Source organism: Cricetulus griseus, chromosome 8 (genome assembly GCF_003668045.3).
Source record: "Cricetulus griseus strain 17A/GY chromosome 8, alternate assembly CriGri-PICRH-1.0, whole genome shotgun sequence".
Taxonomy (NCBI): Eukaryota; Metazoa; Chordata; class Mammalia; order Rodentia; family Cricetidae; genus Cricetulus; species Cricetulus griseus.
In genome coordinates, this window is record NC_048601.1 from 895,025 (window position 1) to 910,678 (window position 15,654).

A 15,654-nucleotide genomic window follows, 5' to 3' on the forward strand; every position below is an offset into this window, starting at 1 on the left:
GATTTTGTCTAAAAGTATTGCAGAGAAACTTGATTTGGTTCCATAAGGAAGGTTCAATATGCTGCTTACCTTTTTCCAGTTTTTGTGGATCTAAGTTATTGGATATTCAACTGAACACTAGTTTATTGTTTATTTTTTTACAGTTTGGAATCCTGGGACTGAGGATGTAGCTCAGTTGGTACAGCGCTTTTCTAGCATGAGAGCTTGTGTTCATTCCCAGCACTGCATACAGTGGTGTCATGTAGTGTGGCATAGTGGTTCTTGTGTGGATCTCAGGACTCGGGATGTAGGACCAGGAGGATAAGAAGTTTAGGATCATCTTCAGCTACATATTGCACTGGAGATCAGTCTGGGATGCAGTAAACCTTCTCACAATTAAACAGCCCACCAAAAACTGCAATTTGGGTCCTAGTTTTGTCAGGTTAATTTTCTAAGCAAATAACCTTATGTAGACATACTTGGTAATTTGTAGAAGGGACATTTTTGTTTCCCTTTATTTTCTTTTTAATCTTAATCACAGCGAGATCCCACTCGTGATTAAGAAGTGATGCCTGCACCAAGTGTTGTGGGATAATATCTTGCATCTTTCTGCTAAAGTGGGAGGTACCCCTCTCCTTCTGTTTTATTTCTTTGGTTGCTTTTTTTTTTTTTTTAACTTATTTCTTTGACCTTGGTTCCTAGATTTCTCCTTTTCAGAAATTCCCTAGCAAATCCATATTTGTTTTATTCAAAGTACAAAAATTAGTGTGTACTTTTACTGGTACAGTATGCCATCTGTCTCTTAACGAATGAGAACTATGTTTTTCCATTTGATAGATGTGTGTGTATGTATATATGTATACCTTACACTTTGAGAGGTGCTCTACCAGCCCTAGGGCTCACTCCAGCCCTAGGCTTGCCCATTTGGTAGATATATGTGTCTCTGTCTAAATGTGCTTGTCTGTCTGTCTGTCTGTCTGTCTGTCTGTCTGTCTGTCTGTCTATCTATCTATCTATCTCATGTATCTATCATCTGTGTGTTTGCATATCTCTATATATTTATGTGTGTACGTGTGTATTATTTATTTATCTATGAGTGTGTATACATAACCAATGTCTATTTTATTATCCCTTCTCTTTGTGTGTCTGTCTCTGTGTCTGTCTTTGTGGATGTGCTGTAGATCAAACCTAGGACCCTGTACATGCTGCTCCTTCTGGATATGAAGACCCAGATATAAAATAAGTAACGATTTTTATAGAGTTGAGGCAGATTTGCTGAACACCTGGAAATTTTTTTACAGTCTTTTTGAATTTATTTATTTATTCTTTAAAAAAAATAATTTATGCTTTATGAATACTCTGCATGTATACCTGCATGCCAGAAGAGGGCATCAGATCTCATTACAAATGGTTGTGAGCCACCATGTGGTTGCTGGGAATTGAACTCAGGACCTCTTGAAGAGCAGCAGCTAATGCCCTTAACCACTGAGCTATCTTTCCAGCCCTTGGATTTATTTTTAAAATACCTTTAGGCTGGGCGGTGGTGGGGCACACCTTTAATCCCAACATTCAGGAGGCAGATGCAGGTGAATCTCTGTGAGTTCAAGGCCAACTTGGTCTATGGAGCAAGTTCCAGGACATCTAGGGCTGCTACACAAAGAAAACCTGTGTTGAACTCTGCCTCCCCCCCCCCCAAAAAAAAAAACACCTTTAGGATAAGATGAAGGTATATATTTGAGGAGTTCCCCCATTCTGTTTATTTTCAGTAGATTGAGTCACTGAGGTTTTTAATATGATCACTTTTCTTCACACCCCTCATGTATACAGTCTTTTGCTGCAGAGGTTAACAATGTATACAGTGGTATCCCATGTGATTTACATCCCCTTAGATGCAACTAGATGGACATCTTAGGTTATAAAGGTATACTCTGGTATTCACACATTTCTCAATGTTATCTGTGCTCAGTGGTGCCTGACTGTAGGTGTAAAGGGAGTTAGAGAACTTTTTAAGAATACCCATAGTTCTTTTGTGGATAATACTCTTAACTGCTTGCATCTGGGCATTTTTTTTCCCCCCATGTTACAGAGTCCAGTTAACAATGTGTCTCCGAGTCATCATCAAACATGATTTTCCTGGTCACTGGCCTGCAGTGGTCGACAAGATAGACTATTACTTGCAGTCACCAAACAGTGGGAGCTGGCTTGGCAGTTTGCTATGCTTGTATCAGCTGGTGAAGACCTATGAGTAAGTTCGTTTCTACTGGCAGAAGAGAGCCAGTATCCTGTGGAATCAGGCCCATTGAGCCTGAGTGCTGAGATTACAACCCAGGTCGTTTCCCTTCTTTAAGACGATAGTTCAGATAGTTTTATGGAGTTTCTATTTAGTAAATGTTTTAGGTTGGCAGCACCAAGGCTTATAAAGAACATCCACTCTCAACATAGGATGATAGGAGAAAAATTTTCTTTGTTATTTGCTGTACAATGTGATGTTTAAGCTAGTGGATCAGCTTTCATTTTACAGAATGAATTATGGTTTGATGCGAGTTAACTTAAACACTAGAAAACTTCCTATATAAAATTACTAGATAGTCTTGGACCTTTCTTTTTTTTCTTCCCTTTTCTTTCTTTCTTCCTCCCCTTATTTTTTTTTCCCTCCCTCCCTCCTCCCTCCCTCCCTCCCTCCATTTCTCCCTCCCTCCCTTTTTCATTGATGCACAGAAAACCAATCCAGGGCCTTTTACATGAGCCACATTTCCGGCCCATGGCATTTTGAGACAGGTTTTGCTTTATAAGTTCAGGCTGGCCTTGAGATCATGTTCCTTCTGACTGTATCTCTCAAGAACTGGGATTGCAGGTCTTCAGTTTTGGACTCTTAAACTAGTCCCAACCTTTTAAGAAAGGTTTCGTGTCTGCCCAAACCAAGACTTTATTCTCTCAAAGTTCCTTCCAACTTTATTCCTTCCAACTGCATAGAATATTTAAGCTGCATTTTGCATGTTTCTGGCTTCACGTGGTTAATCTTTGCTTCTATCTCATTGAGAAGGAGAGAAGCCATCACCTTCTTTATTCTCTGTCTCATGCAGATATAAGAAAGCAGAGGAAAGAGAGCCTCTCCTGGCAGCCATGCAGATATTTCTGCCTCGAATTCAGCAGCAAATCCTGCAGTTACTTCCCGATGCCTCCCATTACTCTGTGTTGCTACAGAAACAGATTCTGAAAATCTTCTATGCTCTTGTCCAGGTCAGTTCTACTTCAGAATACAACCATGGGGCCTCATATTTGTGTGTCTACCCTGTAGAAATGTCATTATTTAGAATCACATATTTTTAAGATTTATTTTTATTTTATGTGCATTAATGTTTTGCCTCATGTATGTCTGTCTGAGGGTGCCAGATCCCCTGGAACTGAAGTCATAGATAATTGTGAGCTGCTGTGTGGGTGTTGGGAATTGAGCCTGGGTCCTCTGGAAAAGCAGCCAGTGCTCTTAACCACTAAGTCACCTCTTCAGCCCCTAGAATCATATGTTTTTACCTTAGGAGAATCAGGCTCACAAAAGTTAACTCAGTCAGCCATGAGCACTGGGTATGCAAGGTTCAGTTTGGTGTCTGTGGCTGTTTTCTCAGTCTCAAGTCCCAACTCATGAAGAGCCCATGCGTTGTTTGAGCTTAGATTCAAGGTGCCCTGTCTGCAGGTCGGCTGTGATTGGAGGAGGAGAGGAAGGAAACACAGAGTCCTTTTTCATGGGAAGTCACATTGATGGCCTTTTCTCTTCTTCTGCCAACTTCAAGCCAACACGGATTTAGTGGCTCGACACGGATTTTGTGGGAGGGTTCCTGGAGGCTCGACAGCAGGCAGGGGAAACCCGTCATGGTCAGGGAAGAATGATTTTGGTAACCAGTGCTGGGCCAAGACTTCTTAGAGTCCGGCCCAGATCACTTTAGCCATATTTAAGCATGGCATGATTTTGAAAAAAGTACTCAGATAAATGACTATGGCAAAGCTTAAGACATGTTTACATTGAAGTTCTTAGCAAAGTACATACAGCTTCATCTGTAAGATGGTTTCTTGTCTTAGAAACATTGTTCAGGATAAGGGCCTCTAAGGTAAACTTAATGCCTGTAGGAGTCAGTATTGGCCTGGCCCTGAGATAACACAGACATCACTTAGTCTGTTGTAAAGTGCAGGTGACATCTCTCACAAGGAGGAGTCTCATGGCCTAGAAGTAAAGCTCAAGGTTTTAGGGGGAAAGTCTGGGATAAGCAAGCACAATATTCTGGGGGATCTGGGCAGATCCTGGCCCAACAGGTAGCAAAGCATTACCAGGTTGTAAACTAAATTTTCCCCAGCGTTCCAGGAGAAACAGCTAAATATCTTCTCCCTTTGGAGAAATGAGCTATATGTTTAATTTTCCCTGGCTTCTGCAGTGCTCATCCGTGTGCACAAGGCCTTTTTGCTCTCTATGTATTTTCTGTGATTTAAGCCGATCCCCTTTTCTTATGTGAAACTATAAAGGATACTAGTATGGTAGTTAAAAAAATAATGGGAAGATAGAGTTGGAATGTTTCTAAATTTGAGAATATTTAACACTGAATCCTTGAAAAACCTGAGTAAATGCTTTCAGCCTGGGAAGAACTGGGGTCAGCCTGAAAGTGATGTCGGATTAAAACTGTTTTGTGTGCTTTCTCAACAATTCCCTGTGACGTGAGGGTGGTTTAGTTGAGCTGGGTTGACAGGCGAGTTGGGAGTTGTTCTTGTTTTATTCAACTTGGGCGCCTTTGGACTATTTTAGGGTTATAATAAAGTCTCCTCTCATAAGCTTTTTGTTTTTATTTTTTGAGACAAGGTTTCTCTGTGTAGCCCTGGCTGTCCTGGAACTCGCTCTGTAGGCCTGGCTGGCTTTGAATTCACAGAGATCCGCCTGCCTCTGCCTCCTGAGTGCTAGTATTAAAAGTGTGGCCACCTCACCTGGCCTCATAATTGTTTAATAAAGTCAGTTGCAAGCAGGTTTTGTTTTCTTTTTTCTTTTTTTTTTTTTTCCAGGATAAAAGGAAGTAAGGAGATCTCACAAGAGCGAAGAAAGTAGAATATCAGGGAAATACATCTTTCCACATTTTCTGAAGTATTTGGGAAGAAAGCTGCAGGCCTTTCTTGTAGAGTTAGTATTAGAGATCTCCTCAGTAGGCTTACTTTATGCTGGACATTGTAACAACAATAATAGCCCATGTATATGGGGCTGGACTAGCCTTTCTTCCTGGATAAACAGAGCCCAGGTGCTGGTTGGTAACATGAAGGCTCCGGGCATGAGGTTTCTGTGGTTTCTTTATCTACTTGGCTCACTAACAGGGAAAAAAATATTTTAAACATATAAAAAACAAAAAACCCCCAAACAAAAGATGAACTGCTTTGACATCTGACATCTTTAACTGTTTTGGCAATCTGTTATATATAAATACAGTAATGTGCTCCTTTGGAGGCATAATTGAAAAAAAAAAAAAGCAGAGAAGCGAAACTGCAATGATGGAGTAAGAATTGCCTGTCTGGGGCACAGAAGGTCCTGATGAGCTGTTCCTAAATGTCTAATTCAATGAGATTGATTATGTTGTCTTAAGTAGCATTTGTCTGTGTAGAGGTACATATGCCGGGAGTCACCACTTTTGGCCTAACCCCCTGCCTGCCCCTCTTCTGGACCTTAGTTTGAGCCCAAATGCCTCCCTCCCATATGGCACTGAGAGGAAAGTATGGCCTTTCTCATTTTTTTTTTTTTTTTTTTTTTTTGGAGACAGAGTCCCACTGTGTTTTTTGGCCGGGGGGACCTCAAACTCACAGCAGGCTTCCTGTCTCAGCCTTCTGAGTGATGGGATTTCATGTGTGAGCCACCATGTCTGGCTTATAGGTGTGAATTTAGCATCCATAGCTGCCTGTCTCTCCTCCTTCAATGTTTGTCCTTCCTGCTCTTGAACTTGGGATTTCCAGCTGAAGTGTGAGCTTGGTGAGACAGAGTGATGTCTCTTGTAGGGTTATGCCATTAGCTCATAGCTAGGAACAGTAGAGCAATGGGCATGGAGGCAGCTCCCTGCAGCTCATGCATGGTATAGCAGGGTTGATGGAAGCCTGTGTAATAGTCATGGTAGGTACTGGGCCACACACTAGAGGATAGGAATCAGAAAGAATTTCATGTGTGTTCATGAGGTGAAGATTTTCATCAGAGTGCTTATAAGTAATAGTTTGATACACGAAGAGGCAAGTTGTAAAATAACCCAAAATGTATGGAATAAATGGAACATTATTGATATTAAATCTCTCTTTGTAAAGGTAGACAATGGAAACAATTAATGACATATATATTCTTTAAATTTAAAAGTCTCATATATAAAAGCCAGGTGTAGGTTGTACATGTCTGTAAGCCTCATGTTTTCAGAGTAGAGGTGGGAAGATTAAGATTGTAAGGCTATCTTTGGCTCTATAGCATATTTGAAGCCTGCTTGGCTTACAAAGAGACCCTGTTTAAAAACACATCCAACCAATAAACCTGAAAAACAGAGAGGCTGGGGAGTAGCCCAGGTGTTAGAGTTCTTACCTAGGATGTATGAAACCCAGGGATCAGTCCCCCGTACTAAGTAAAACTAGTCGAGGTGGTGACTGTAATTTCAGTATGCAGGAGGTGGGGGCAGCAGGGTCAGGGGTCCGAGGTCATCCTCAAAGTCCCTCAAGGGACTTTGAGGCTAGCCTAGGATATGTGAGGCCTTGTTTCCTCACACACCCCAAGAGTATGGATTTTTTAAAGTTAATTTGAGGTTGAATTACGAGTTGCCGTTTCTTGCTCCAATTTATCTATTTTGTGTATTTTCACCTTGTGATATAAAGTGCTGACTTGTATGGGCAGGAGGGTGACTGTGTATTGTTGCTCTGTTTCCTAGTACGCGCTGCCTCTCCAGCTGGTCAATCACCAGACCATGACGACGTGGATGGAGATCTTTCGGACCATCATTGACAGGATGGTCCCTCCGGTATGTCAGGGCTCTGAGGAAATCCTGCAAATGTTGACTCACTGTCCAGTCTGCTCCCTGGAAAACAAAACACCACTATCATAGTAACCAGTAAAAAAGTGTAATACATGATTAGTAACGTTTACAGAAAGTCAGATCAGCAAGAATATGAAAGCAGTAACTATGTTTGACTTAAGCTGGTGAAACATTTTAAACCTTGCTACATATCTCTCTAGTCTTTTTTTCTTGGATGTGTATTTAGAATTTTACTTCTCAAAATAGTACATGTAGCTGTACCTTCATATTTTTTCACCAAAAATGAAACATGAATATTATTAATACTTTTCTGGTTATAACTTTTTTTTTAAAATTAGTTTTTATTTTACATTTAAATTTTTTAGTGAGTGTGTATGTGTGTAGGTGGTATATTGTATGGGAGTACCCATGGTGCATGTATAGAGGTCCGAGGACCCTTGTGGTTCTTTCTTTCCACCATGTGGATCTTGGGGATCAGGCTGAGGTCATTCAGGTTGGTAGTAGGTACCTTTACCTACTGAACCATCTTGCCTGCCCTTGACTGTTTTTTTTTTTTCAAGATGGGGTTTCTCTGTGTGGCTTTGGAGCCTATCCTGGCACTCGCTCTGGAGACCAGGCTGGCCTCAAACTCACAGAGATCCTCCTGCCTCTGCCTCCTGAGTGCTGGGATTAAAGGCGTGCGCCACCAACGCCCGGCTCGATTGTTTTTATACTGTCATTTTAATAGGGTGCTTCATTGCTAGATATTTGGGTAGTTTTCATGTTTAAGCTATTATCTATAAGAATGTGATTTAGTGCCTTGGTGGGGTGAACTCTGTGGCAGAGTGGTTGCTTCTTGAAAAAGTGTTGGGCTTGCAACAGACCTTGCAAAGCTGAAACAATGCTCAAGCATGTACTTTAGTAAACCATGGCCGAGAGTGTTTGCTGCAAGTGCACACTGATTCTAAACTACCTGTTTTATAGGTAAAAGTATCAAAGTGTGGCTGTGGTAGCAACAATAGTGCCGTTTCACCTGTCAAATTAACCTTTGTATTTTAAAAACTTGAGTTGGCCTGAAATGTCCACTATTCTTTTTGTGTCCATTCCTTTTATTTACTTACATATTTAGGTTGAGCCCAAGGACTCTCACATGCTAATCATAGTGACATATCTTCTCCATTGTTCATACATGAAACAAATTATTTCAAGTTTTAATGTGTCCACAGTTCAGTGATTTTTGCCAACAGTCTTGTTTGTGTTGATTACATCAAAACTCAGAACTTTTCTCATCCTCTCAGAGTTCTGTTTCTGCCTACTTGCTTCCCTTGAAGATCAGTACAAACACCAGCACTGCAAGGAAAGATTTGCTTAACTTACTGAATTCTTTTTTTTTTTTTTTATTAACTAACTTACTTCTTAATTAGCTACCTGCAAAGTAGAGTGTATATTCACATAGCAAGTCTCACTTCGAATAGCTATGGCTTAATCTATACCAAAATTTATGCCATTTTTGTCAACCAGCCTAGGAAAAAAAAATCTGATCTGGATGTTTTTCCCGTCTTAGGAGACTCTTCAAATTGATGAGGATGACCGACCAGAGCTGGTGTGGTGGAAGTGTAAGAAGTGGGCTCTGCACATTGCTGCCCGTCTCTTTGAGCGGTATTACTCCTCTTACTGTGTTAATGGCGTTACAGTTGGTATCTTGGTATTGGGTATACTAGAAGTGAGTGGCTCCCTGATGTTCTACAGAGTACGATTTTTGTTTTATTTTGTCTTTAAAGCCATAGAGAGCAGCTGGGCTGGGCCTAAGTGACATATACGTCTATTCTAAGCTGTAGGGAAGTGGAGGGAGGAGGGTCATGGATCGAAAGTCATTCTCAGCTACTCCCAACAGTGAGTTGGAGGCCAGGGTGAGCTATAGGAGACCCTGTCTCATACAACTGAAAACCAGACCAAACCAAACCAAAAACACCCACAGGTGGCAAAGCTTTACCAGCTGTTCAAAGTAGGCTTGTGCCCACTGCCCTAGAAATCATAACAAAGTGGGTAACCATCTCTGCCTCTTTTCTACTCTGTGCAAAAAACATGGAGAACTTTTTATTTTTTTCCCCACCAGCTATATACAGAAAGTATGTAAGGTGGCGCACATGGATACTCGGCTCCATAAGAAAGTCAAATTTAATTTTAAAAGCTTTTATTGAAAAACATGTCAGGCATAATATTTTTATTCCTCCTAGGAGTTAATTGGTTTAGAAATTAGAAATTTCTGTTCAAAATGTTAACTGTGCTGCAGACCTATGAATTCCTCCTGATTCATATTGTATCTTGTGGAGAAAGAGAACATGCTAGTTTTCTGGGCCAGTGGAAGACATCTTTTAATATCTGTGTTTAAACTAGCAAGGATGCTGTGCTTTTAAACTTCACAGTACTTAGATGTTTCTTTTTCTTGAATTTTAAGGTATGGAAGCCCGGGAAATGTCACAAAAGAATACTTCGAATTTTCTGAATTTTTTTTGAAAACCTATGCAGTAGGAATCCAGCAGGTAATAAACTTAATGCTTTTAAAATAGAGGGATGGTTGTTATTGAGTGCTGCTTCTACCTGTTGCTTGCTTACATGGTAATTCGTCGCACACTCACAGATGGGGAAATGGCAGCTGTGGGAATCTGACACAGGGCAACCAGCTTGAGAACCCAGGGGCCTCTATGACCCCTAGACTTGTGAGGACACCTCAGATGATGGTGTAGACCTCTCCGTGTTCTTACCAGTTTCCAGTTTCTCTGAGCTTTCCCTTGTCTATTTGAAGATTTATGCAGTGTGAATAATCTATCCCAACAGCAGTCTAGCTTAGATATCAATGAAGACTCTCAGGTAAGAACATCCACAAGTTCTTGGAGGTTGGAGTATCCAGTCCACATAAGGAAAATGTGGAACTCAGGAGACTGTTGATGTTAATATTTAAAAACTTTAAAAATTGCAAAGGACAGTGAACTCTGATTGGTCCATCAAATATTGCCAACTGAGCCGTGATATGTTTGCTATTTATATTTTTAAAATGAGAGTTAGTAATTAGTAATTAGCTGTGCCAGGGCCTGTATAGGGAAGCTAGGACTGCTTAATCAGACATAATCCAAGGCTTCAGTGATGCAGAAGGTATTTATAGGCTTTTCATAAATCAGTAATTTGAAATTAAGTACTTAAGTAAGATGTAACAATTTCTGAAAAGTACTTTGATATGGTACCCATGAGATACTCTGTAGGGGAAGTTAATAAATAATAAGTGAAATTATCTGTCCAGATATTCAGTTGTCTCTCTGACTCTGTTCTGCCGCTGTTAAACTCCAAGAAGTGTCTTAACATTGATGCCTCTTGAAAGTGTGTTTAGAATTTTCTAGTATCATTTACACATGCATGTGTATACTTGTATTAAAAAACACATGCTGTGTCCATGTGTTTTTGCCAGAAATGTTACCCAAGACATATACTCTTGATATTGAAAATTAGTTTCCTGGCCAGAGATGTCATCTGCTGCTGTCTTCAGTCTCCTCTATTGCTGTGGTGAGGACCAGCCTGCATCGGCTCAGGGATAGAGTGGCATCCAATGGGGTCAGCGGACTAATACCTCAACTTGACTTTTCTATCTGAGGGAGTAAAACTTAACTCTCTGGGGCTGGCAAAAAAGAGAAACACACACACATGCACGCACGCACATACATACATACACAGACACACGTCTTAAACATGTCAGGATCTCACATAGGGTGCTGATGAATGGCAAGCCTTCAGCAGGTCAGAGAAACTGAAGAGGAGATGCAGAGTAGAGTGGACAGACAAACAGACACACAGGACTTTTCTAGGCCAAAGTTTCTTCATTTTATCATTCTTACTGTTGTTTGTTCTACTCTATTCCTTTTCTGTTCTGTTTTTCCACCCTGATGTTTTCCTTCTCTCTTGAAGTCTTCCTTCTAGCTTTTCTTTTACATCTTTCCTGGTGTTTTCCTTCTCTCGTGTTTTTATTTTTCCCTCTTAGAGCTTATATACATACCCCAGTAGAATCTTTCAAGCAATGTAAAAGGTACAATGTGGTTACATACTGTTTTTCAAGTGAGTGATTACAGTACAAGTAAAAAACAGCATGTTTTTTTATATCCCTTACATGTTTAAACAATTTACGTACCACAGGTGAAAAAACAAGTCATCCCAAGAAACTGCATACTTTCATGTCCAAGCAACTTGTTATAGATTAACAGAGTGTACTCAAGCAAGGTGTTCTTCTCAGCCAGTTGTTTTTGCTGGCAGGCTTCATTTTGTGGTTTCAAAGAAAGGACCAGTTATTTTATTATTTGTTTCAGAAGGCAATCTTATAAGAAACATCTTAAAGGAATCACAACTCTAAACTTTTATATATGATAAACAGTCAGTTCTACTTTAAATCCCCAGGGTGCACACCCACTTACCAGTAGTTTTTATATCAGGAAGCTGAGGGCAGAAATGGGTATAGCAAGAAAGGTACATGAGCCAGCAATAGCCAGGCTGTCTTTGTTCTTGTTTCCTGACCTCAACGAGTCCCTCGCTCAGCTATTAAAAATAATGCCTTTAAATTGTTTTCCGCCAGGCGTTGGTGGCGCACACCTTTAATCCCAGCACTCGGGAGGCAGAGGCAGGCAGATCTCTGTGAGTTCGAGACCAGCCTGGTTTACAAGAGCTATTTCCAGGACAGCCTCCAAACCCACAGAGAAACCCTGTCTTGAAAAAACAAAAAACAAAAAAACAAAACAAAACAAAAAAAATGTTTTCCAAGGTTTTTTTTTTTTTTTTTTTTTTTTTTAACCTCAAAGCCATTAACAAAAACATCTTAGTTTAACCTTACGTTATTTTTAAAGTTTTGTTTATCGATGATGCACACTGAAACCTGTGAACACATCTCCCAACATTAAGATTTAAAGAACTTGAGTTAGCCTAGTTTCTGGGACGCAGTTGTTTTCCTTAATCATTAACCTAAGCCACAGTCTATACGGCTCCTCAAGAAAAACTAGCTGTGTGACATTTCCATGTTCTAATTTTCTGTCCTTTGTAGTCCCTGCTTTATCAGGGACAGGGGCAAGGACAACACAATATCTTGTTTTTTACCTGTATTAGTTTTCCCACTAAGCTAACCTTTATCATAATCCCTTACTATATTTGTTAAAGACCCTCAATCATCAAAATCTTATTTAAATTAACACTATTATTATATATAATCATTGCTTCAATTAAGCAGTACAGCTTAAGAGGAAACCATCTTCATAATAATACACAGGTAAAAATGCCCAGTAGAATGGGATAGTCCCATGAGATAATCCCACTACATTTAAGGCAGTGAAGATCTCCCCAGACCCATTCAAACCATGCCAGATACCAGAGAAAAATGGCAGTGGCAAGAGACACAGCAGTAGCAAGAGACATTCTGGGACTGAGTCTCTCAGGTCCTAGCCTACCCAAGATTCACCCATCAGTGCCTTGCATGCTGGTGGGTTGATCCCCTGAAGTTAGTTGCCACCTGCTGCTCCTCTGACTTGGCCACCATACTTGTTTGAACCCCAGTAGTGTCAGGACAGCCCTGGGCAATATCATCCTCTCAGCTGCCACTGCGAGAGTTTCTAGGTGGTAGCTGGACTTCAGACCAATTTTATTAACCTAGATTTTAGGTAAGTTGGATAAAATTCATATTCTAATTTATAAATTTTGTATATGTTTTGAAAGATTTAGCAACTCACTTTAAGCTTGACACAATGAAGTGATGGGGACCAAGAAATGGGAGGCATTGTGCTGTCTCTAAAGGCCCTTGAGTCAGTCACAGCCACTTTTCAAGGTTCTTTCTTATAAACAAGAATGTAAATCAGCCCATAAGAAAAGTCCAATTTTGTCTTATGTTACAGAGGTTGTCTGCGGCCTGACATTATAAAATACACATATCCTACATTTTCTTCTAGGAACTCCATACTGTTAAAGTATTTATCTTTCTGGAGTTTATTTTGGTGTGAAGGTTAGTTGGGGATCTAGTTTAATTATTTCATAGAATAATTGGTTATATCAGCACTATTTTTATAATAATGTTTATCTTCTGATTAAGGTCTAAGTGTTGGTGCTGCTGGTACTGTGTGAACTTGTGATGCTGTGTGATTATATAGAAGTTTTGAAATGTTTATTTGCTCAGTCAGATCTGTAATTTTATTGAAAATAGGAGATGCTAGCTGTCTTAGTCAAAGTTCTATTGTTGTGAAGAGGCAACATGACCATGGCAACTCTTATAAAGGAAAGCATTTAGTTGGGCAGGCTTACAGTTCAGAGGGTTAGTCCATTATCTTCATGGCAGGAAGCATGGTGGCATGCAGGCAGACATAGTGCTGGAGAAGTAGCTGAGAGTTCTACATCTGGATTGGTAGGCAGCAGGAAGAGATAGTGACACTGGGCCTGCCTTGAGCATCTGAAACCTCAGAGCCCACCCCCACTATCTTCTATCTTATTTCCTCCAACAAGGCCACATCTACTCCAACAAGGCCACACCTCCTAATAGTGCCACACCCGTGAGCCTGGGGGGGGGGAAGGGGGCATTTTCATTCAAACCAGCACACCAGCCATGGACTAGAACCATAGACTTATTCTGAGTAGCATATAGGTTAGAAGAACAAATGCCTAAAAGTCAGCGAGATTATCTCTTAGCTCAGTGAAACACACAGACCATCTAAAAGATGAAACATGATCTGCATGAGCTTTCTCAGCATCTCCCCCAAATCTGCTTGTGTAGATCACTGTCTCTACAGCATTGTATGTCATGTCTCAAGCACTCCTTTGCTCTTTAATGTAGTAATTGTTCTATGTTTGTCCTCCCAATCCCTCCTGTTTTCCTGTAGGTACTACTAAAAATTTTAGACCAATACAGACGGAAAGAATATATAGCCCCCCGTGTTCTTCAGCAAGCATTCAACTATCTCAACCAAGGGGTTGTCCACGCTGTGACTTGGAAGCAGCTGAAGCCACACATACAGGTCAGCGTTGGTCCCGGCTCTCTCCACCATGGTCGGTTAAGTTGGGTTTTGCTAGAGAGAGCAGGTGTTGTTCCCTCCTATGTCTTCTACTGAATCTCTGTTCCCCACTAACAATAGTTACTAACAAGTGCTGTCTTCTGATGAAGGGCTTCCAACGTGTGAACATTTGAGAAGAGAGAGATTGTGAGTTGGGAGGCTTGGAGTCAGGTGTCAGTCATTTTATTTAGCCTCAGTGTCTGTTCTGCTAAGGCAGATCATGATGTTTTCTTGACCCTTGTGTGAAAACATTTTGAAAGCTGCCAGCAGTACTTTACAAAGGGAGTGTTATTTTGCAGAGGATGAAGTCTGATCGACGACGACTTTTCTTTTGTGGATATGTGCCAGAAGGCCAGTCTGCCTCCCTGCCTCCCTCCCTCCCTCTCTCTCCCTCTCTGTCTCTCTCTGTCTCTCTCTCTCTCTTTCTTGGATTCAGTTCTTTAGCATAAGTGGAAGTTTTGTTTATTTTTTTTAAAAAACTTTATTTATTATGTATACAGTTATCTGCATGCATGCTTGCACACCAGGTCTCATTACAGATGGTTGTGAGCCACCATGTGGTTGCTGGGAATTGAACTCGGGTCCTCTGGAAGAGCAGTCAGTTTAAGTGCTCTTAACCTCTGAGCCATCTCTCCAGCCCCCCGTAGTTTTGTTTTATTAAAAACAGCTTTATTTTTATTATTTTTTAAAAAGTTTTATTAAAACTTATCAATGGCTGTTTTTAATGCCAACTTTTTTTGTTGTTGTTTTAAAAGACAGAATTGTTATTTGTCATAATTAAAGAGCAAATCAGAATGGAAAATGATGGACCAATAATGTACACATTTTATTTGTACATAAATATCTGGGTAACTTAAAGACATTTAGAACTGACCCTCCACTTGCAATAAACTGTGAGTTCTTGGCGTCAAACTTTTTTTTTTTTTCCTTTTGAGACAAGACCAGGCTGGCTTTGAACTCAGAGAGATCTACCTGTTTCTGCCACCTGAGTGCTGGGATGAACTCATGGGCCACCAAGCCAGGTTTATAATATTTTTTTTTTTTTTGGTCTTTTGAGACAGTAGCCCAGACTGACATTGAACTTCCTGTGTGGTGGGCGATGAACTTGAGCTTCTGGTCCTCTTGCCTCTATCTCCTAAGGGTTGAGACTGCAGGCATGCACCTCTGCCCCTGCCTGTCTGGTTTATGGGGTGATGAGGATTGAACTAAGGGCTTCGGGAACCTCATGCATGCTAGGCAAGTGCTCCGTCAAACTAAGCTACATTCCTAGCCCCTTGTTCTTAAATCCTGTAAGTTGGTATGTGACAAGAAAAATCAGTTGCTTTACCTTTCATGGTATCTATGATAGAGTTTAGGTAGTATTACCTTTTTTTAAACAGTGTCTTGCTGTATCGTTTGGCCTTGACCCTCACCATTTTTCTTCTTCCACTTTCTGAATGCTAGAATTATATTTACTGCCACACTCAGCTTTGGTTAGCATTATCTGAACACAAGTCTTACACATATAAGACTTTCTAAAAAATAATTTAACTTTATTATGTGCATTGATTAGTATGAGAGTGTCAGATCACCTGGAACAGGAGTTGCAGACAGTTGTGAGCTGATACGTA

The 15,654-nt window shown here is 40.5% G+C and overlaps 1 protein-coding gene across 4 annotated transcripts in view; it reads left to right on the forward strand.

Moving 5' to 3' along the window:
- Ipo8 (importin 8) overlaps window positions 1–15,654 on the forward strand; it is a 63,212-nt gene that overhangs the window by 11,287 nt on the left and 36,271 nt on the right. For all 4 annotated transcript variants that reach the window (XM_027430053.2, XM_027430051.2, XM_027430052.2 and 1 more), the window contains 6 exons: window positions 2,066–2,224; window positions 3,063–3,219; window positions 6,897–6,986; window positions 8,545–8,639; window positions 9,439–9,523; window positions 13,874–14,008. In XM_027430053.2, coding sequence (XP_027285854.1) covers window positions 2,066–2,224; window positions 3,063–3,219; window positions 6,897–6,986; window positions 8,545–8,639; window positions 9,439–9,523; window positions 13,874–14,008 — 721 coding nt within the window. The remainder of the gene's footprint in view (window positions 1–2,065; window positions 2,225–3,062; window positions 3,220–6,896; window positions 6,987–8,544; window positions 8,640–9,438; window positions 9,524–13,873; window positions 14,009–15,654) is intronic.